The 21806-nt window shown below is 38.0% G+C and overlaps 1 protein-coding gene across 5 annotated transcripts in view; it reads right to left on the reverse strand.

Annotated features, from left to right (window-relative positions):
- The window catches only part of spegb (striated muscle enriched protein kinase b), an 80593-nt gene that overhangs the window by 38052 nt on the left and 20735 nt on the right, over positions 1-21806 (reverse strand). For 2 of the 5 annotated variants that reach the window (XM_079882001.1, XM_079882000.1), the window contains exons 2-3: positions 10121-10222; positions 3530-3650 (exon numbers count right to left, since the gene is read on the reverse strand). In XM_079882001.1, coding sequence (XP_079738127.1) covers positions 3530-3650; positions 10121-10222 — 223 coding nt within the window. Of the gene's footprint in view, positions 1-3529; positions 3651-10120; positions 10223-10484; positions 10520-13420; positions 13464-19347; positions 19456-21806 lie in introns of those variants that run through there. The other 3 variants (XM_079882002.1, XM_079882003.1, XM_079882004.1) reach the window with 3 other exon arrangements.

The following is a 21806-nucleotide window of genomic DNA, read 5'->3' on the forward strand; positions in this document are numbered from 1 at the left end:
GAAGAGGGGCCAGAGAGGCTAATTTCTCTGATGAGGGATCTTAAATGGGACTGTCTGCATGTGTTTGTGCGCAAGTTAATTCAAGTCTACTTCTGCGAATGTCTTAATTTGAGAAATAATTTTTTTAATAAGAGTGATGTGAACCTTCATAATTTTCAAATTTCAGGAGAGATAAATAAAATCAAAAATGATTATGAGCTTCTCTTAACTGATAAACTGAAATATAAAAATAATGTGAGGGGATTCATGAGGGAGAGCATGAATAAAACGTATTCCATTAATCTCGGAGTGACAGTCAAGAAAAGATTTATATGTAAAATTACACTATACCTATAAGACTAAGAAATCAGAATTCTACCTTAAAACAAATTGTAATTTATTTGTCTTATAATTTACGACACAACTGAATGCGCAAAAATAATGTAATATTAGCACATGACAGATTAATTTATGCCTACTAGTCCTATACCTTCCAAAATCACTGGGCTAGACCACCACACATCACTGGATATCTACAGGAATAAATCAAGAGTCACTTGCCAGTGCTAGGAAGGAAGAGGAAAACAAGAATTAGAGCGGGCACATAACTATTAAATGATGAATCATCAAGAATACTGCTAAAAGGGGTCTAATTCAAAATGGCTGTGCACTAGAAAATGTCTGAAGAGCAGTAAAACATAAAAATCTTTCTTGTTTACACAGCACAGACCAAACTGCAATAAACTTGCAGAGCTGATACAGTACTGTGAATCCAATCAGTGTAGCTTCCTTCCCATCCGGCAGTTTGACAAACCTATTCTTGTATTGTATATCCAGTGCACTATAATGTGTAAACATCTTCCATGCAGCATCAAAATCATGCGAAAACAAAGCACAAATTTGGTTAAAACAGAGGGATGATCCTTAGAAAATGTGTGATGTTAGTAAAGTATGACAAAACCAGCAACTGGCAGTAGCAGTTCTAGATGGTTCACTATACTATTCAAGATAAATAGTATCTTGTATATATAGTATACAGTCTATTGTATTTTTTGGCTTTACTTGAGGGAATAATACTCAACACATCACAGTGTTTTAGACTGCACTTTATTTGAGATCATTACCATTGAAACACTGATGTTTAAAGTTTGAAAAAAATGACAATTTTTTTTGTACAGAGCATCTCAATCTGAGAGTTCTTACAAGATCTATACCCTCCTATCTTTGCGAGTCACTCAAGGCATCATGTGCATGCATGCAAGAATTCATGCTATGCAGTTCACCGAAAACAGCATGCACAAAAAACCAGGGGGAAACCGAAGGGGTCGATGATACCTAACACAAAAGTGATGCAAGCATGTTTAATGCAAACTTTGTTCAGCTTCAATTTTGCATCGACTGCTGTGCGAGTAGAAAACTAAAAGAATTTGCATATGGATAATGGGGGTCAAAGGAAAGTATGAACTAAATGAAAATAAATCTAGATGAGGAATGAAAAGGCAATAACGGTGTGTGAGGGAGGTGCTGTATTATGCTTAACTAAACTATTTTTGTCTCAACCTGTAACCTCTCAATATTTTGAGCTACACATTATTAGTTTATTTTTAGTAGACAGAAATTCAAAGTTCTTTAAGAGAGTAATGCTAGGTATAACTTTGTCAGCTTAAACCTTAATTTTACCATTACTTTTATTATGATGTAAAGTAAAATGGTAATGTTTTAGTGACATTAAAACAGAATGAGTGTACAGGCAATGGAAGATGCATCACCTTAAGCTTACTCAGCAATTACTATTTTGGAGTTTAAATGCTTTGTCCTCAGATTTAACGGTTTGGCCTACAGCAGCACTTCTACAGAAAGTCTATTCTTAGACTCCTTTAGCAGCTTCCAAAAAATCTTGACCTGCACAAAAGGTCATTGTGCTCTCAGCATCTCAGTTTGTACATGATGTGACACAGATCTGACAGAGTATAAGTTGGCTGCTTTAAAGGCCAGGTCATTACCTGACAGTGCCCTGCGGCTGCCCTCTCTTAGACAGAGCCATGCCTTTCTTTAAGGTTAGGCACAAAAAGGAACAGCCCATCATTACCAATCTCTGTTTAACACATTCATGATACAAATGAGCAGCAAATCAAAAGCAGAACCAAACAACAGGGTGGAAAACAGAAACTAATGTATAACAGCGGGTTTGAAAATATGCAAAGCTTGGTATTGTTCAATGCTAAACAGAGTGGAATGAAATTTGAAAATTTGGTTTATAATAGACTAAGAAAACTAACATTTGAAGGTGGGTTTGAGTTGGTGTTAAGAGTGTTACAGTCAACCCTGGCTCAAACATGGGTGAAGAAGAGTGCTTCGGAGGGATGAATGACACAGAAGATACAATAAGAAGATTGCCCTCTTTTCTTTTTTAACAATATCTACACTTACACATCATAGCCAGCAACTAAAATAAAACTTGTCAAACATCAAATGTGATTCTGGCTTTTGTCCAATAACTAACAACACAGTTTAAGTTCAATTGTAAGAATGAAATAAGTGACACAAGCAATTCAAATCCAAGACATACAACCAACTACATAGAAAAACACCCATCACGGCTCACACATCTTCAACTTTTACAACCAGAAATTTATCTAGAATGACGTATCATCAAATTATGACTCCAGATTGGCTCATCTGAGGTAACAAATCATCTGTGCTGTTTGTCACCAATATGCAGAGGAAAAACAGAGAGAAAAAAAATTCAGCAACAGTTTTGTAATAAAAATAATCTCGAATATTTTGAACCCTTGTTAATCATGAAATCAAATCTCTGAGATTAACATAAAATATATGCAAGATAAGTTATATATACTGTCTGACACTATGAAATGAATATGAGCATCCACTGAAGTTGTTTAGTGTCATTTTAATAAAGCTCTGCAAAAATATTAAAAAAAAACTTTTGCTGTGCTGCCACTTGCAAATGAGTCACATATAAATGTAAGGCTTTTGGCAGCTCACACAGCCCTTACACTCTGTGGGCTGAGCTGAACCTCATCCAAAAACAGAGAGCCCACTCACTGTATCTTCTGTCATTCCTGTGGTGATGTAAGCTGCCTCATGGGGCCACCAAAACGCACGGCTCAGATACCAAGAGAGACAGAGGAGGAATTACAGCCTGGGTCTTGTTCTCAGTCCCCTCCCATCTTTAGCACTTACAAGGGGACACCATGTTAGAGCAAGGGTCTCTTGTGACTCTGTGATGGGGTTTGTGGTTGTTTATCTATTGATGAGGGATCTTTATATATCTGTGTTTTGGTCTGCTTATTGTGGGCTGTAGCTAATTGCGATTTATTTTAGCTTGGGAAGGTTTACTTACAGGGGTACAGAAAAAGTCCTTCCTCTATAAAGACTGAACGTGCTACCATAGTAATCGCTAGCTAAAGACACACTTTCCTCAGACCCCCAACCCGGTCGGGATAGATTGGCGCGTGACGCTCGAATCAGAGGCTCGACCCCTAGGTGCCTGATCTGGGTGCCCGTCGGCTCCCGGCTGTTGGCTTGCCTGGCTGATTGCGGCCCCGGAGCTCTTGATCCCAGGGCTAGAGCTTCTTTCTCCAACACTGTGGTCTCACCGGAGGCCCAGCGATCGCTTGCATCCGGGGCGACATCCATCATTCTCTCACCTGCGGGAGAGCCAAAATGGGAACAAACAGAGTAAATTAAATTTAAGGCAGGATGCTCGACGTACTAGCGTTTTCATGGGCGTATTCATCCACATAACCAAAAAATGCAAACAGCAGAAATTAGTTTCTTTCAGTTACACTTTTTTTCCCTTTTGCTAACATTTTCTTTAAACTACATAAAATGCACCAAAAAGCAAATATTTATTAAACTGGTCATATCATGAGAAAAACTAAATGTTCCTTGATCTTTAGATATTATAGTTTATTGTACTAAAAAAACACTACAACTTCAAAAAACTAAATGTGCTTTGCAAACTTAACAGACCATTTATCGAAACAAAGCCGCTAAAATTATCATTTTAAAATTCTGCAATTTCTGAAGTCAAAAACCAAAACTGTTTAAATCTATATTAGACTCGAGAGTCGACGATCGAACGATTTTTCTCTTTTCACATGCAAAGTGGGCATTTACATAAAAGTCTTAGAACAATAGCAACAACAAAAAATTAAAACTAATTCTAATTATAAGAGAGTGCAGAATGGTTGTGAAAAGGCAAATTATGACCATTTTGGTTACTAACATTATAACTGGACCTCAGATATAGAACCTCAGAACGAGAGATAGAACGAGAGATAGAACAATAGATAGAATGAGATAAAACGTGCGATAGATAGAACGACATTTATAGAACGATAGAATAAAAGATAAAACACTAGATAGAATAATAGATAAAACACTAGGTAGAATGAAAGACAGAACGCTAGATAGAATGCTAGATAGATAGATAGATAGATAGATAGATTGATAGAACCCTAGATAGATAGATAGAATGCTAGATATATAGAATGCAAGAAAGAACGAGAAAACGACAGACAGAACGATGGATAATGTAAGTGAGTTACATGAGCATGCATTCAGAGGTGTGACGAATAAAGCCCAGGTGATGCCTTTCAGCTGCAAGCTGTGTTGAAGCAAAGTCCCAGCTGATGGCTTCAGAGCCCGTGTAATTCACAGTGACTGAATGGATTAGACTGCAGTCAGGAAGCATCCATCAAAATCAATGACAATGGGCCTCCGCCCACCTCTCTACGCCTACCATAACAGATCAAATCAATCACTTATTCCACTACGGAAATCATACGCTCCACCAAATCCTGACACATTTATTCCTCCAGTATCTCTTTGTTTGTAAAATTGTTGACTTTCATTTTGTAGAAAGTTTTTGGATCTTACAACTGTATGTTATGCGTTGTGAAGACAAGAGCATCATTCATAACAGCGCTAATGACAAACCAAGAATTTAGAGTGCAATTCAAGCTCCATTGCTTGTGGTGCACTTTTCTAAAATCTATCTTTGTTGAAAGCTGCGTTGTACACAAGATAAATGAATTGCAATGTTAGACGCTGAGATCAAAATGGATATTTATATACAGGGCATGCTGTTCTCAAACCTTTTATTTCGAAACTGAAATCGAATAAATATCACTCTATTCTTCTCTTCTAATTTTTGTCCCCTCTCGCGATGATGAAAGAAATGGAAATATTGTTCATCCAGCCTGTAAGTGTTTCAAATACACTCCCAACCACTTTCCCCAAGGGATAACGGGAAGGCTTTTGTCATAATACATACTGACAACTGAGAGTTCAATTGCCTATACTCCGCAAAGGGACTAAATAGAATCAAGAGAACAGGCCTCAGAATTTTGTCTTTGTAAACACATCCATGCTTCTCCTAGACAATTTATATTCATGAATATCTTAGACACAAAAATAGAAAAAAGGTGTAATGAGGCAGAATATACAAGCTCAAATGCAAAAATCAACCACGTTTGACCTCCAACCAAGAATATTTTTGTGTAATACCTTACATCAGATGACATGCATACATTATATTGTGATCTCATTAGTATTCATAAGTTTTCATACTTGAAGAGTGGTTCAAGCACACATACGTTTTCGTACATTTGGATAGACACTAAGGGCCAGATTTACTAAAAGCTTGCACCAGCGAAACATCTTTTGATGTTAAAAAACTACTGTCAGGATTTACTAAACACACGCAGTGAAAAATTTGCGCTGAAAAGGCGTGGACACAGTTGTTTTTGCGGCTGACCTTATTGCAAATGCATTTGCAGGAGTTTCCGTTTCAGATACAAAATTTATGGGAGGAGAGTGTTTAAATGAATAACGCAAGGTGATTTACTAAGATCTGCGCTAGTCAATTTACTGGTATTTGCACCATTATTTAATGCCCCCAAAAAACATGTCTTAAACCAGACGCTAATTTTGGTAGATTGCGTTGGTCATTATGGAAATGATCCGGCTGCATCTGTGTTCTTTCATTTGCACGACGTCAGTAGATCACACGCAGAACTTTCTACTCCTATCCTCTGTGCTTTTAAAGGGGGCATACACTATGCGATTTCAGCAAGGTTACCAACTCACACTGTACTAGTAGATAGCATGCGATGTAAAGCCAAAGCTCACGATCTATGTGCTCACACTATACGGTCCGATCGTCGAGTTGCGACTTGACTGCTCACACTATACGTGTGAAATATGCGCGATAAACTAGATGACCCAGAGATATCGTGAATATCTATCAATATCTAGAAGATTTAGCATTTCCAATGTATGTATTAAATTATTATTATTGCAAGCAGGGATGGGCCGAGAGCCGTGAGAGAACGGCGGGAGGACGGTTGCGTGATTTATGAAGAGCGCCACCTGAGCGCTGCACCGGTCTCATATCTCTCACGGAGGAGCTTCGGAAGCATAAAAAGAGAAGCGATGACAGTGAAGGACGAGAGAGGACCAGGCCTGGAATATTTTACATTATGTTTTGTTTATGTGTGTGTGCGGCAGTCGTTTGTGGCTTGCTGTTGATGTGTGAGCTTCTGTTTGCTGTTACCTCTTTATTTATACTCCTCTGATCTGATCCAGATCTGTGATAAGAAATGACTAGAGATGTACCATAATGTGTGATTTATATCAGAGTGATCTTCTAAAAACATCTTAAATAAGCATAATGTGTGATTTAAGTCACCTTAATGTCAACTAAGGCTATTGCTAACATTTTACATCAAATATCACAGATATACAAAACTATCGTATGGCTACAGAGGACCAGGGGCCGTATTCACAAAGCATTTTATCTTACCACTAGGAGTACTCCTAAATCGCACTAAAAGATTTTAGCTAGGAGTTTTCTCTTAAAAGTTATTCAAAACGCCTTTCAGACCTACTCTTAGTAAAGAAAAATGACAACTCCTAAACTAAGAGTGAGTCTTCGTTGCTATGGATGACGTCATTACTCATGCACGAGCTTGACTGAAGTGACCACCTTGATTGGCTGATGATTGTAACGCGGGAATGATTCCAAACACCTCCCCTACGATGATGAGTGACAGGTGACAGGTCTGAGAATGCGTGCGCTACACAAGTAGTGCGAAGGACGGAAGATGATGAATAACTGAATAAATAGCCTAAATGAATAAAGAGTATAAGGCAAAACAAATAGCCTAGTAGCCTAATGAAACATATGGATTGATGCAATATCTTTGCAACATTATTGAATTAATCTGTCACTATATGCCTCTGCCTACGTTTGCAAAGAGAAGAACATTTTAATTTGATTCATAATGAAACGTTACAATTAGTTTACATGCAATGAGTAGCCTAGTTTTGGTTGTTGTTGGTGGCGTTATTGCATCCCTAGTTATGCCTACAATGCAAAATTGTTCCCTCGCGATTGGAAGCTCCTGTAGCCGCCGCATACGCATTTCAAAACATCGCAACGTGAAATGCCACAAAAAGCGGTTTGTGAATAGGTCTTAGTGAGTTAGGAGTCCTCTCGACTTCTTTTAAGCTGTCCCAGGTTTAGGTGCTACTTTTAGGGCTAAAATGCTTCGTGAATTACTCTTAGTCAAAAAAATTAGGAGTCCTAAAGCTAGGAGTGACAAGTCCATTATTTTTAGGAGTTGCTCCTAAATTCGCCAGTTAGGAGCTACTTTTAGCCTTAAAATTCTTTGTGAATACCTGGGCCCGTATTCATAAAGATTCTAAGAATCCTCTCAGAAAACTCTTAATTTAGCTTAAAAACTTTTATGTAGGAGTCTTAGCTTAAAAGCGATTCGGGACCGATCTGAGAGCAACTCTGAGTAAGGAAAATACAAAAACTTTTATCTTAGTGAGGAGGCGGGGTTGACCCCGTTGCTATGTATGACACAATCTTTTGAAGACTGTGATTGGTTGGTTGTCCAAGAAGGAAAAAAAAGTGATTTTAAGTATAGGGTCTATTCTAAGCCTCCACTTTGAACTTACATGCGTAATTTTTCCTATTTGATCGTTCTCTCTCTCACACACACACATTATATATGTGTATATAAATCCTTTTTTTTACCATGCTGTTGATTTCCTATAAGGTATTTGATTGCTTAGAATGATAAAAATTGTTCCACTCTTTCCAGTTACACTGATTGCTGGCATGTCTATTTAAGTGGTGGTTTGAATGTTGGTTTTAATGTATCAAACATGGAATTTTCCCAGTTGCCAAATATCGTAATGTAGTGATTACTTTCATTTCAGACGCTATGGCATTTCTGCGCTGTGTTGGAGATATTAGCGTGTCTCTAAAAAGATCAGTCACAAACATGATCCCTGCACGATCTAATCTATAGCGTCTTATTAACTCACTGTCATCCATTGTCTGCAACATATTTCTTCTCCCTCTTCGTCTTTCTGCCATTTTCTCCTCTGCTAAAGAAACTCTTAAGCCTCTTAAAAGTCCTCGTCCGTGCTCCTAACAATTTTGACCTTAAGACCTCTTTTAAGGGTTAAGATGCTTTCTGAATTACTTTTTTCTTTACTAGGAGTTTTTCTTTAATTTTAAGAGTAAACGCCCACATTTCTAAGAATTTTCTTAGAATTTTGTCACTAGGAGCTACTCTTTGCATTAAGATTCTTTATGAATACGGGCCCTGGAATCTATCGCACAAGTTGTATAGACTACTTACTTTTGTTATGCTTTCATGCTGTTGCTGTTTTTTAATGTTGTTGTTTTTTTTTAAGCTTGACAGCTGTGGTTATGAACTGCCATTGTAGGGAAAAGATTGTCCTTTTGTGTGCCACAAAAAAATAACAGAATAAAGGTTTGGAACAACTCCCTTGTCCTCCCTCCAGGATGTCATCATCTCCAGGGTGAGGAAAAGGGCAAAAATACTAAAATCACAAAACCCACACACTCAATGTCTGAATGAAACAATATATTTTTACTTCGGTACAGACCACTGGGCACCTGAACATCCAGGAAGAAGAAATTCCCATCTCCATCTAAAACAGTTAATGGCCACTACTGTGTGCTCTATTACTTTTTACTGTTCAATATTATATTAGGCATTTTGCAATAAAAATGTACATTATGTAATATTTATATAGTTACACCGTTGAAACACAATGCACACAGTTAATATTTCTGTTTACTCAATCTAAATGCTTATTCTCTTGCACTGTATCTTGCATTTAATATATGTAAGTGCTCAGAGTTCCTGTAAACCATTTCATTTTCATTTTATTGGAAAAGCTATTCCTTTAATGGTTTGTACAGTACAGTGCATACACTACCATTCAAAAGTTTCAGGGTGGTAATATTTTTGAATGTTTTTGAAAGAAGTCTCTTATGCTCACCAAGGCTGCACTTATTTTATCAAAAAACAGTAAATTAATATATTTATAAAGGTAACAGTAATACTGTGAAATTTGATTAATATTAATATATTTTAAAATGTCATTTTTTCCAATGATGGCAAAACTTCAGCTATAATCAGTGTCATGTGATCATTCAGAAATCATTTTAATATGATGATTTGGTATGGCAAGCCATTTTAACATTTTAACACACGAATTTGTCACTTTATTCATGCTACTACTATTTATTTTTTAGATATTAGTACTGTATCTATTCCATTAGGTACTAGTACTTATTCATTTGCTACTAGTGCTTGTTTTTTAGGCACTAGTACACTAGTACTAGTATCTTTTAAAAAGGTACTAGTATCTAAAGTTTAAACTTACTGACCCCAAACTTTCAAATGGTTGTGTATCTGTTATAAAGTAAATGTTAATAAGCTCTGCTATAATATACATCTAAAAGGGATAGTTCACCCAAAAATGAAAGTTCTGTCATCATTTACTCACCCTCAAGTTGTTCCAAACCTGTTTGAATTTCTTTCTCCTGCTAAACACAAAAGAAGATATTTTGCGGAGTAACAGCTGATGGGCCCCATTGACTTATATAGTATGGAAAAAAATTACGCCCATCAACATTCTTCAAAATATCTTCTTTTGTGTTCAACAAGTAAAATGACAATAGAATTTTCCTTTTTGGGTGAACTATCCTTTTAAGACAGAACTGTGTTTGAAAGGTTGACTGTTGACATAGTACTGTAGTTCATTTGAAAGTGTCTTTTACCTGCATGCACTCGTTGGCCCTCATCCGGAAAACCTCTGGCTCCTTCTTTAGCTTCCAGGGGTATTTGTGGCTCAGCGGCTTCGTCTTCTGTAGTCTCAGAGTCTACCACAAAGAAACAAAACATTAAGTCAGAAACCACCATCTGTAATGATAACGGACATCAAACCAAGCAAATAAAATCATATGACCTTTTAAATAACTTGTTACTTTCTTTGACGAAAAGTGCATCACTTGAGTAAGAAAAAGCAATCGCCACATAGTGATAAGTGAAATTAATAAATAGAAATGTGTTTGAATTAGAAGCATCGTGGGGAACAAGGGGATGAACCACTTCATTGAGCCCAAAGATGAAAACAAACATTACCATAACTTTGCTTCCGACAGGAGCGGAAAACTTCGCTTCCATAGTGGCAGAGGAAAGAAGCAGACAAGACATCACCATTACTATAGAGACGAATCCCATCCCAGTAAAGAGATAAGACAGCAACAAACTGCTGAATGGACACATTTGCACCGTTTACTGGTCCTGGTTGACTAGTACTTGCTGCTCAACATCACTGCCATTTGCTTTTGCTTTGTTTTCTGCGTATAAAACACTTGAGCTTGTAAGGATGGTCAAACAGGCCAATCAAAAAACAAATTACTTACTTAAAGTCTTAGTTATTTAAAGAAAATCTCTGCAAATTAATTTTCAATTATGTTGGATTATTTGCAGATCAAACCCTGTGGGCTCAATCATGCCAGTACAAATTTGTGAAAGGAGCAGCAAATTCCCGATATTGCAAATCAAATATTTTATTTCAGACAAAATAAAGGGTTTTGACTGAGGGTTTTTCAATAATGTATGTATTACATTGTTAAGCCAGTTCATTTTGAATTATCATCCATTTTAAATGAGATCAAAGCTAATTTAGTTGCACAGATGGTACTGTGGTACTATGTATTTCTAAACATTAAGGATTATCAGAAACATTTTAATCCATGAGGTTCATGTAAAAGAAAAAGGAAATACGAATTCCCATGAATAAAAATGTTTTAATAGAGCATGATCTTAAATGGAGAATGCAATAAAGAGTGTAATCCACATTAATTCTGCCTGTCTAATTAATTTTTAAAGCATTATTTCAATTTAAAGACGTTTTATAGGGAGCCATGTCTAAAATCTCATCACATCGGTGCAAAAGTGTCAGCAGTTCGTATAAATTGCTTCAATGATAAGCACTGCTAAGCTTTTTGCATTATTGATGCTGAGATTATAGTGTCTTTGTACATAAAGTGAACAGATTTATTGTCAGGCTCCTCTTTATCAGAGCGAGCAGACAGACAATTCCAGTAAATCTGTCTAGCATGACTTCTCAAATCCAAGCACACAAACACGACACTGAATGGCATCTTTGATAATAATCAAAAACACAATGATTTATTACAAATCACAACAGGAACACAAATTTTAACAACAATGACAATTCCAAAAGATGTACAGTCAGTACTTAAAACTGAGGATGCATTACGTATAGGCTATCGGCAGCATTGGGGAGATGTTTTCAGAGTGTGCAGACTGATATAAAGCAGACTAAATTATTTTATAATTATCAGACATGAATATGAATGATATCCCCATTAGCAGTAATTTATAACAAACACTTATCTGATAGGTAATGGGAGCAGTGCAGCAGCAGAGGTAATTTATTCTCAATTTAGGGCACACAATTTAGATCATATTTGTCTGAACTGAGCACTTCCTCTGATGTAGGCCCTCAAGGTGTCTCTGAAGAGGGCCTTGATCCAGAGATTGATTACAATTACATATTCAAAAGGATCCTAGATGACTTTTTGGGCTTGCCTCTGAGTATCGAAGGTGATAGGAATCCTAAATCTTAATGATTTATCATCAATCTCAGAAGCCACAGAGACTTAGGGCCCTATTTTAATGATCTGAAATGCAAGTATCAAATGCAAAACGCAAGTAACTTTGTGGGCGGATCTCGCAAATCTAAAATGGGTTGGTCTGAAGTAGCTACATTACTCATAGGTGTGGTTTGGGCATAAAGTGCAATAAACCAATCAGAGCGTCATCTCACATTCCCTTTAAAAGCAGGCGCGCTTGTTCCATGGCAGATTGCTATTATAACGACGGATTTGCCAGGCGCACGCCAGGAGCGGTTCACAGCCGACGAGACCGACGTTCTCGTCAGGGCCAATAATTTGGGTACCCAATAATTTGGGTAATTTAATTAATTAACGTGCGTCTGTGGAGGGAAAAGTCTGCTGTGCATCAGGTGCAAAATAGGAATCTTACATGCGTCGGTGTACAAAGTCAATTGCGCTGGGTGCAAGATAGGGCCCTCAGACTTTGTTATTTGTATGATACTTCTAAGTTGGAAACAAATTTTGCAAGTACTCAATGCAGACGCAAATTCTTAAAATACAATTCATAGAAGGCCAAATTAAATCTGTTCATCAGAAAAAGTGAAAATGGACTAAACCGCTCAATTGATATGGATTAACGATCTCTTTATGGATTTTTTGAAGCGTCAAAGGGGTAGTTGCATAGACTGTCAATGGAGGGACAGAAATCTCTCAGATTTTATGAAAAATATTACGAAAGTCTTACAGGTTTGGAACGACATGAAGATGAGTATTTAATGACATAATTTTCATGTTTGGGTGAATTAACCCTTTAACTAAAACTAAAAAAACTTCAACGAAAATTAGAAATGTTGGCTTGGCAAATAACTGAAAGTACTAAAACTTTTAAAACTAAAATAAAATGAATAAAAGCTAAATAAGGCTTTCCTGTAGCTCAAACAGTAGAGCATTGGTGCTTGCAACGCCAAGGTCATGGGTCTGATTCCCAGGAAAAGCAAAAACTGATAAGAATGTAAATGTGTACCTTGAAATGCAATGTAATTTGCTTTGGATAAAAGCATCTGCCAAATGCATAAATGTAAATAATAAAAAAAAATTATTACTTTTGAATTTTTTTGAATTGCAATTCAGTAAAGTCCTCTTCATGTCATTCCAATCAAATTTCCAATTTAACTTTTTGTGTGGCACCACCAGTTCAATTTAAATTCACGCTCATGACTTCAATTCTTCAGTTTGAATTTCTCCCATGTCTGCTAGCAGAGGCATATTGCAAGATTAGCTGCACTCTCTTTCAAAATGTAGAGGGGGAAAAAAAAAATCAATGCATCCTCGATTTTAAACAAAGACCCCACATTAGATGACTGACAGACTCTGAAGAGTTATCATAAAATCTCTCTTGTAATAACCTGTTATCTATAAAGCCAAACACACCATGAGTGAACCTCCCAAATGTTCGGTTAGAGTGTCCGGTTTTCTGGAAAGAGAAAGAGAGAAGAGCTATTTTAGTGGTTGCACAGAATGCTTCAAATATGATAATCACTTCAAATGGGCAAAACAAACAAGTATTTCAAACAGCACACCAGCAGATATCCCCAAAGCTGACTAACAAGAGCTCTTTTGAAACAAGATGCCTGTGCCACTTGTCGGTCTTCAAAAAAAAAAAAACATGTCCGTCTTTGCTCTGCTAACCTAGATTTTAATTCATATGTAGGGCATTGGTGACTGAGAGGCTAAAAAAATGAGCTAGTTTCTTTTGCCAGTCCCTGCGTTGGTGTGCCCGCATGTCACCTTGCATTAAACACATCTGCTAAGTGACAAGTATGAAAGCATCCAGCACAGCTTAAATGGGCTATACGAACTGGTTGATCCTTGTTCTGTTACAAACTGTTATTCCCAGCTTTCAAGCAACACACTGTAAGGCATGTAATTTCTATGTCCATTTCTAAACAGATTCATCTTGTTTAGTGAGAAATGTGATTCTTAGCTTCCCAGTATCGCTTCCTATCCAACTATGTTCACAATGGATGAATATAAACCGAAGCAACACAGAGGACGCATCGGGCAGCGGCTGTCTGTCACTCCCAATCCATTAGTTACAGGGAGAAATGAAATCCTAATGGCTGATGCAGCTGTAATTTCAAACCCTTCTTCTGTGAATCTGTTCCCTAACCGCATTAGTTAAGGACGGCGGCCATCCGTTTCAGAGACTGGTGCCTGGAGCTTTGCGGGGTTGGTGAAGGGGAAAGGCAAATAAAAGTGGATGAACTTTTAGAGGAATTACAAGCACGTCGTTTTAATTCATACGCCTAAGCTCAGTGCTTTCTGCTTGTTGTAAAGAAAACATTTACAAGGCATTAAAACATCTGAATAATTCATAGGCGAAGAAGGATTCATGTCCATGTGATGCTGGTTAGTTTGTCATTAGCCTCTTTGTTTGGCATCTTAATGGACGAAAAGGGTGGTTCCACTTCACCACACAAGTGCCATGCATTATGCAATAGATCTGAATTCTTCTATTGCCTTGATTAGTCAAAACACAACTGCCACAGAAACGCATTTGATGATCAATTCACACATAGAGACGACTATTGACAAAGCCTACGCACACTTGAGTTGCTACAAGTACTGTATAGAATGTATTTCTCGGCTGAAACTCTTTGAAATGCACATTTTCCATTGTATGTAACATTAGATTTATATATTTCCATTGGAAAATATTTATTCTGTTTATCCCATTTTAATGTCCACTAGACAATTACACATCCAGTCAGTTAGAAAAGTAATAGCTCACCATAAAAGCCACATTTTTTGAGGCGCCGTCGCTGTAGAACAAACAACGAAAATAACACACAAAGATTCAGGGATTTATTCTAAATCGCTAACCCCAAGTATGATCAATGATAAATAGGGATGCTTGCCTTTGCGAGCGCCACTAATTACTTCAAAATCAATGAATCCACATAACAATCATTTCCCTAATCAATACTTTAAATGGCAAATATACAGAGAGGAGACTCTGAGGTTGACATAATGTTTGAGCTTTGGTTCTCTCTCCCATGATGTTCTGAAAGCTGCTATAGGAACAGAGGGCCCTTCAAGCTTCAGTTACATTTTCGAAACTGACACTTATCCAAAATGACCTGCCAAATGCACACTCGCTGCTTTGATTGTGAGCAGGCCACTGAGGGAGGATCTTCAGCCAGCCATCTGTGCTGTGAAGAGCTGAGGCAGAAGTAAACACGGACTCAAGCACTCAACGGTTGACATTCAGTGACCATGTTGTATGACAACATCAAGAACGGCTACAAAAAAGACAGAGCTCCGCAACCCATTATTTTTTATGATTATGTAATCCAATTACAAAAGTGATATTAATTGAGTCATCTTTGTCTGTACCTATATGGTTCCAAATTAAATGGAATATCCATAACCATAACAGTATGATAATAATACAAATTATTGTAATAACAAATGATAACAAAATGAACATTGCTTATTAGCTTGATAAATCATTTTCTTCTTCAGCAAGATATTTTTAGAGCTAAATTTATATATTTTCTTAAGAAACTGAGATTGTACAAGCAAACTTTAGGCTGTTTTCAATGCGATTACTAAGATCTTCTGAAATATTTTAGTGCATTAAGTGGTTGCCAGGGTCTTTTGGATGGTTGCAAGGATGTTCTAAATATTCCATAACGATGCTGCCTTCGACAATACCTTCTTTTGGACAAAGTCGCATAGTGACGGCAATTCCAGAATGCATTACGACAAGATCAATGAAAATATTATTCCAAGATGGCGGACATAGAGGTAGAAATGTTAATCATAAGACTTATTTTTCTTTCAGAACAGAACAATATTGACAAAAACAGTTAAATCTATCCAAGAGTTCATTACAATAATCTCAATGAAAAATCCAAGATGGTGGATAACGCGGGAGGAATGTCAATTATCACTTTACTACTTAAATTACTACTGAACAATATTGATTATAAAATGGTTAAATCCACCAAAAATGATCAAGTTTACCTAATATACTTGTGTGCTCAGAAGATTATATTAGCAACAAGCTAAAACTAAATCCTATTGAAACTTTAAGTAGACAGCTCTCTAGGTTTCAGAACAGAGCTATAAAATGTTATTAAAAAAAGTCATTAGTTGGCACCAAAACACCATAAGCTGTGTGAAACAGGGCTGCTTTTGTTATCTGTTCCTAGCCACTCTATTTGTCCAGACAAAAACCTCTAAGCCCCGTTGGTCAGCACCTTGGAGAGCTCAAATTATTTTTCTTGTCAGCCCACACCACAGGCATTCACACTGGATGAATCAAACCTCTCTGGGCAACCGCTCTGGCTGATTTGATGCATAATTTTTTACCTTCTTGGTCATCAGGTAATTTGTATGTTGCCAGGTTAGCACAGGTTAAGGTGTGATGAATGCTGCCAGGCACTATTTAATCTTGGTTGCGGTATCTGCTTTCTGCTCTAACTCCACTCTTTCAGCCCTGAGGCAGTGGGCTATTTCAATCTCACCCGGTCTGACTTTTCATTACTCTTGCCAATGCAGCAAGTGAATCACTTCACACCTTAAGAAACACAGCTCTCTCAGCTACCCGTTGGGTTCCTTAATGCTTGTGAGTCAGTAGGGCAGGTTTAGAAAGAACGGTGGGAGCTCACGTGATTCATGACCCCGTCTACACTGCCAACTTGGTGTATGGTAACTGTATTGATCAAACTCAAACGTTCTGGTTAAAAATTTGTTCTAAACTTTAAAAACCATGTCACTAAACATGTCAGCCATGGTAATCAGAGGTTTTACATTCATGGTCATGGCCATGGCCATGGTCAATTTCTACAAGGAACAAGGTCAGAAAAACAACAACTTTTAGCTTGACACTGGAGCAGTACCTTCAATGGTACACATTTGTGCCTTATTCACTGTATTCACTTAAGAACTGATTATTAATTAACTACCTGTACTTAGTACAAGGTTAGCGTTAGGTTATGTTTACACTTTCAAGTGGAATATAAGACTAAAAATTCAAGATATAAAGATTGTTAAACAAAATAACCGTCAGCAACTGGTCGTCTTTCTGTGTTCATATACTAAATTTGATTGATCGTGTCTTCCCTGCATACATTTAATCATTTATAGCCACACTGCACAATGACTATAACTGTCTGAAATCAAATGCAACTGCCTTGCTGCCTCTCTATCCACTCAGTCAATTTACTGACAGCATTTTTGTATGAAGGCATCTATTAAGAAAACTAAGGCAGGCTTCTGAGGCAAAACGCCATGTCTAATGGTCTAGAACAAATTCAAATGGGGTTTAGAGAAAACCAAGCCAATATTTCAGTGACTAAAATGCTTATTTCTTGGTAGAAATATAATCGATAAATTGGCATTGTTCGCACCATTAGACACCATTTTTATTCTTTCCACCAAGCGCCAAACCACTTGCACATGATTGTGAGATATCGGTAGTGAAGTATACATCTATGATTCTATCAACAACAACAAAAAATGTGTCAAATAGATTATGCAAAAACTGAATTCAAATATCTCCGTACACCGCCTGCAAAAGCAGACCTTTTCAAGTTTTGGAAACAGCCTGTTTGTTGAATCTGTACTGTGCAGCACACAGCAATCAAGATGTCTGCTGAGTGTCATAATGATGGCAAAGTGTTACAGAAAAAATAAAAGAAACAAAATAACACCTAAGCTTCTTTTGCTGCCTTGCAAACATTGGTATATAATTCAGGAAATGTGAATCTAGTTATCTTTAGTTCTTTAAGCAGCAATGGGATATGCTATCTCCCTAAAACACATCAAATGAAGGAATGAAATAATTACATATTATTCACATGACATGATAGAAACTGAAACTATCATTTAGCCTAGATCTGAAACTATGACTCAGCCACCTGTTCGGTATCTGTCTGGTCTCTAAGCTACATCTCTGCCCCATCCACCCGCTTGTCTCCGTCTGCAGACTAAGATCCAATTATCTTTTTCTTTTACCCATCCCCCTCTCCTCTCCTTCACACCCACTTTTCCTTTCATCTTCACAAGGATTCCTATCAGCCTGAGCCTATATCAGTAAGAGCTCGTCCTGCTCTCACCTCCTCTAACCCGTAAAATGTCACAATGACATATTGTCAAAAGGAGGGTTCTTTTATGCACTTACAGCCAATGGCAAAGTGATGGTATGCAGATTGCTCATTTTCACTTTATGGCCATCCAGGGAGGGGAACAAGGTTCGCATTTTGACCTGACTCTGACAGTCTATATACGAAGCAAACAACAAAAATAACTGATAATTTCTAAACCAAACAAACCTAAATATTAGTAAATTTTGTTATTTAAAAGGACAGTTCACCCAAAAAACGAAAACTATCATTATCTACCCACCCTAATGTTGTTCAAAACTGTATTATTGAAATGAGATGAGGATTAACCTGATGGATGATAACGTTACAGAATATCTTAGAGATTTGAGGTGGTGAGCTCTTTTGACTTGGACCAATAAGTGGCCCCTAGCAACCACCTAGCAACACACTAAAAGCACCTTAGCAACCGCACAGCAATGCCTCGGGATTAGAATTTCAACAGACATCTGGAGTGCAATAACAACCTGCTAATGTGATGCTGCTGTTAAGCAACAGTATTTACTGAATGTAGTAAATAAAAAAGTAGATATGTAATAATTTTAGTTGATGGTTTTGATGTAACAATCTCCCTGTTAATGCAGTGAAGTGTGAGGTAGCCAAATTTACGATCCCACAGATCCCTAGAAATATGCATCAGGGGAAAATCAGTTGCTGCTACAAGCATTTCTGTTTTATTGCTCTTGGACAAGAAAACGACCTATATGCTGACTTGCCATATTTCTTCTGTACTGGTGCAAAATTTAACAATATGACTCATGACATATCCAATGCTGGTTCCAAAATAAACATTTTCTATTATAAACAATATCTTGGATTTCCGACCCACCAAGAACCCCTTAAAAAATTGACAGCAAAGTACCCAGGAGGCTGTCATCTTTGTCTGGTTCCTATCATAACCCAGAACGCATCAGAATATGATAGAGTTTAATGAGTCGTGGACGTTCACCTATTCAGCTCTAATCATCCTCACACAATTAGCCAGATTGGTGCCGTTTGTTTACAAGAAAAGGGTGGGGCGCAGGAGTGAATAAGCGCTAACATCCCTAAAGGAGGGAATTGGGTCAAGCCTCCCTCAGACGGAGCTCACTGAATGACAAAACCCCAAACATATGGGTCAAACTCAAACTCCCAGTCAGTTATGAGTCAACATGCAAGGCAAGACAAATAAGGCATGCAACAACTCACCTGAAAGCGTTTCTTGGACCAGATTTTCTTCATGGCTTGGAGTAATCCTGGTCTTTTGTTGCGTGTAAGCGAGGTGGGAGTGACGTTCTCTGGGAGCTGGGGATTCACGGTCAGACCCGGTGGTGCCCTGATCGTATTGGTAGCATGATCTGAATCCAGCTTGGACTGCTGAAAAAGCCACTCAAGAAAGGAAACGTACCTAACTGACTGGCAATTCACCTGCTGTAATTTCTCTGAGAACAAAAGTTCTTTCTCAAAAACTTGATTTTTCTGAGCATGCTCCCTAAAAACTCAATTTTGTATTATAAAGTTGTTCTGCTGCAGGTATTGCGCTGTCGTTCTTTCAGCTTAGGCAGCGGCTCGAACTAATACCAGAATAAAACATAAAAAAAACCATTTGAGAAAAATGAACCTCAGTAGACAGCACCCCCTCAGTGCTTCAGGATTCCCAGTGGCAAATTATCAGAGCTTGCTCTAAACCATCGTGTTGACCAATAAGAACGCAGAATAATAAACCCAGCCAGCAGCAGCGAGCAAAATATTGTGTGTGTGGAGAGGTAAGCAGAGAGCGAGCGAGCGAGCAAGAGAGAGAAATCACTAGCCTGCACCGTCTTGGGGGAAGGGAGGGGAGAAGACAAAAAGAGAGAGAGAGGAAAGAAAAAAAGAGACAGAATGAGTAAGAGAGAAAGAATGAGTCAGTCCTATCGAGTCTTGCACTGAGGGATGCCAGTTGGCAAATCCTTTTTCATGTCCCGTTTTGCTTTTTCCCCCCTTTTCTCGTTCTGTTGTGCACCGAGGCTGAACGCATCTTTCCTGCCCAGCAGCAGAAGCAGTCGGGAGTCTCCTCACCCACTGCCTTCGTTTCATATTCAGGATCAATGCCTGTGACATCAGAGCAGCCTCCAGTCGATGGTGCCTTTTTGCAACCCACCATTGGCATATTTTAAAAATAACTTTAACATTTTTGTTTCCTCGCCTTTTTTACCCCCAAGGTACAGGTGGGTGGCATGAACAAAATCTATAAAATGACTAGGGATGCACCAAAATGAAAATTCTGGACCAACTGAATATTATCTTGGAAATGCCAAACAATGCAAAACATCAACGTCAGTGAGCCAATAAGCATGCAGCATGATTGGCTGAGACGAGGCATCAAGGAAAAACACTAGTTTACGCCGGTTACGCCCAGAGACGTGAGTCACACGTGAGGCTGTAGTGTGTAAGCGTCCCAACCACCATAGATGTAAAAAATGTGGAAAAGATCAAAAGTGTGGCTACATTTCACCCGGCTCGATGCCAAGAGTGCGCGAACCAATATTTGCGAAAAGATAACTGCTGCCAAGACCAGCAACACGACTAATCTGATGAAGCACTTGACAGTGCACGGAATAAACTTAAGAGCAGAAAGATGCTCCGTCTTCAACTGCAAGAAGAACTGGAGCGCGTCACAAATTAACCGAAACTAAGGCTACTTGCTAACTACTTGCTACTTGCTAAGGCTACTTAGGAAACAAACTCAAATAGGCTACTTGCCTCACAGACATGAGAAATAAGCATATAGAAAGCTTGAAATGTCTACTTTTAAACTAACCAATTCGAATCGAAAACAAATACTCTCTGATTATGTAATCCAAATGAAAGGTGTATTTCTCTCTATACGCGCACGTTCACTATACTGCGAAAATGACGAGTCAGCAACGTCAACTTCATCTTTGCAACAAACACTGACTCAGAAAACACTAGTTTATTAAAAAACAATTATAAAGTCTCTGCTATTTTTTCCCAGGCACATTTTCAGGTAATGTGTAATGTAATCTTTTTAAAATGGATTTCATAAAATTGGTATCGAAAAAAGTATCATTTAGGAACCGGTATCGAAGTCAAGGGGCCCTATTTTAACGATCTGAAACGCAAGTGTCAAAGCGCAAAGCGCAAGTAACTTTGTGGGCGGGTCTTGGCGCTGTTGCTATTTTCCCGGCGGGATAAATGACTCTTGCGCCAGGCGCAAATCTAAAATGGGTTGGTCTGAAGTAGCTTCATTATTCATAGGTGTGGTTTGGGCATAACGTGAAATAAACCAATCAGAGCGTCATCTCACATTCCCTTTAAGAGCAGGCGAGCTTGTTCTAAAGCGGATTCCTATTATAACGGCGGATTTGCCAGGCGCGCGCGAGGAGCGTTTCACAGCCGAGGAGAGCAACGCTCTCGTCAGGGACGTTGGGAATGGAGAAACCCACCCAAATTAACTTCGGTTAAAAAGGCGTATGATAATTTGGGTAAATGTGTAAGCTAGATGTATGCTTTTATAATAAATTGTCTGTCTATCTATCTATCTATCTATCTATCTATCTATCTATCTAGAATCAAAGTGTATGCGCGCTGTGCACACGCTACATTGATTATGGCCAAGCATGCGCCCTTAAAATAGCATATGAATAACATGCGCAACGCGCCACTGA

The sequence above is a fragment of the Squalius cephalus genome (genome assembly GCF_949319135.1).
Source record: "Squalius cephalus genome assembly, chromosome: 9".
Classification (NCBI taxonomy): Eukaryota; Metazoa; Chordata; class Actinopteri; order Cypriniformes; family Leuciscidae; genus Squalius; species Squalius cephalus.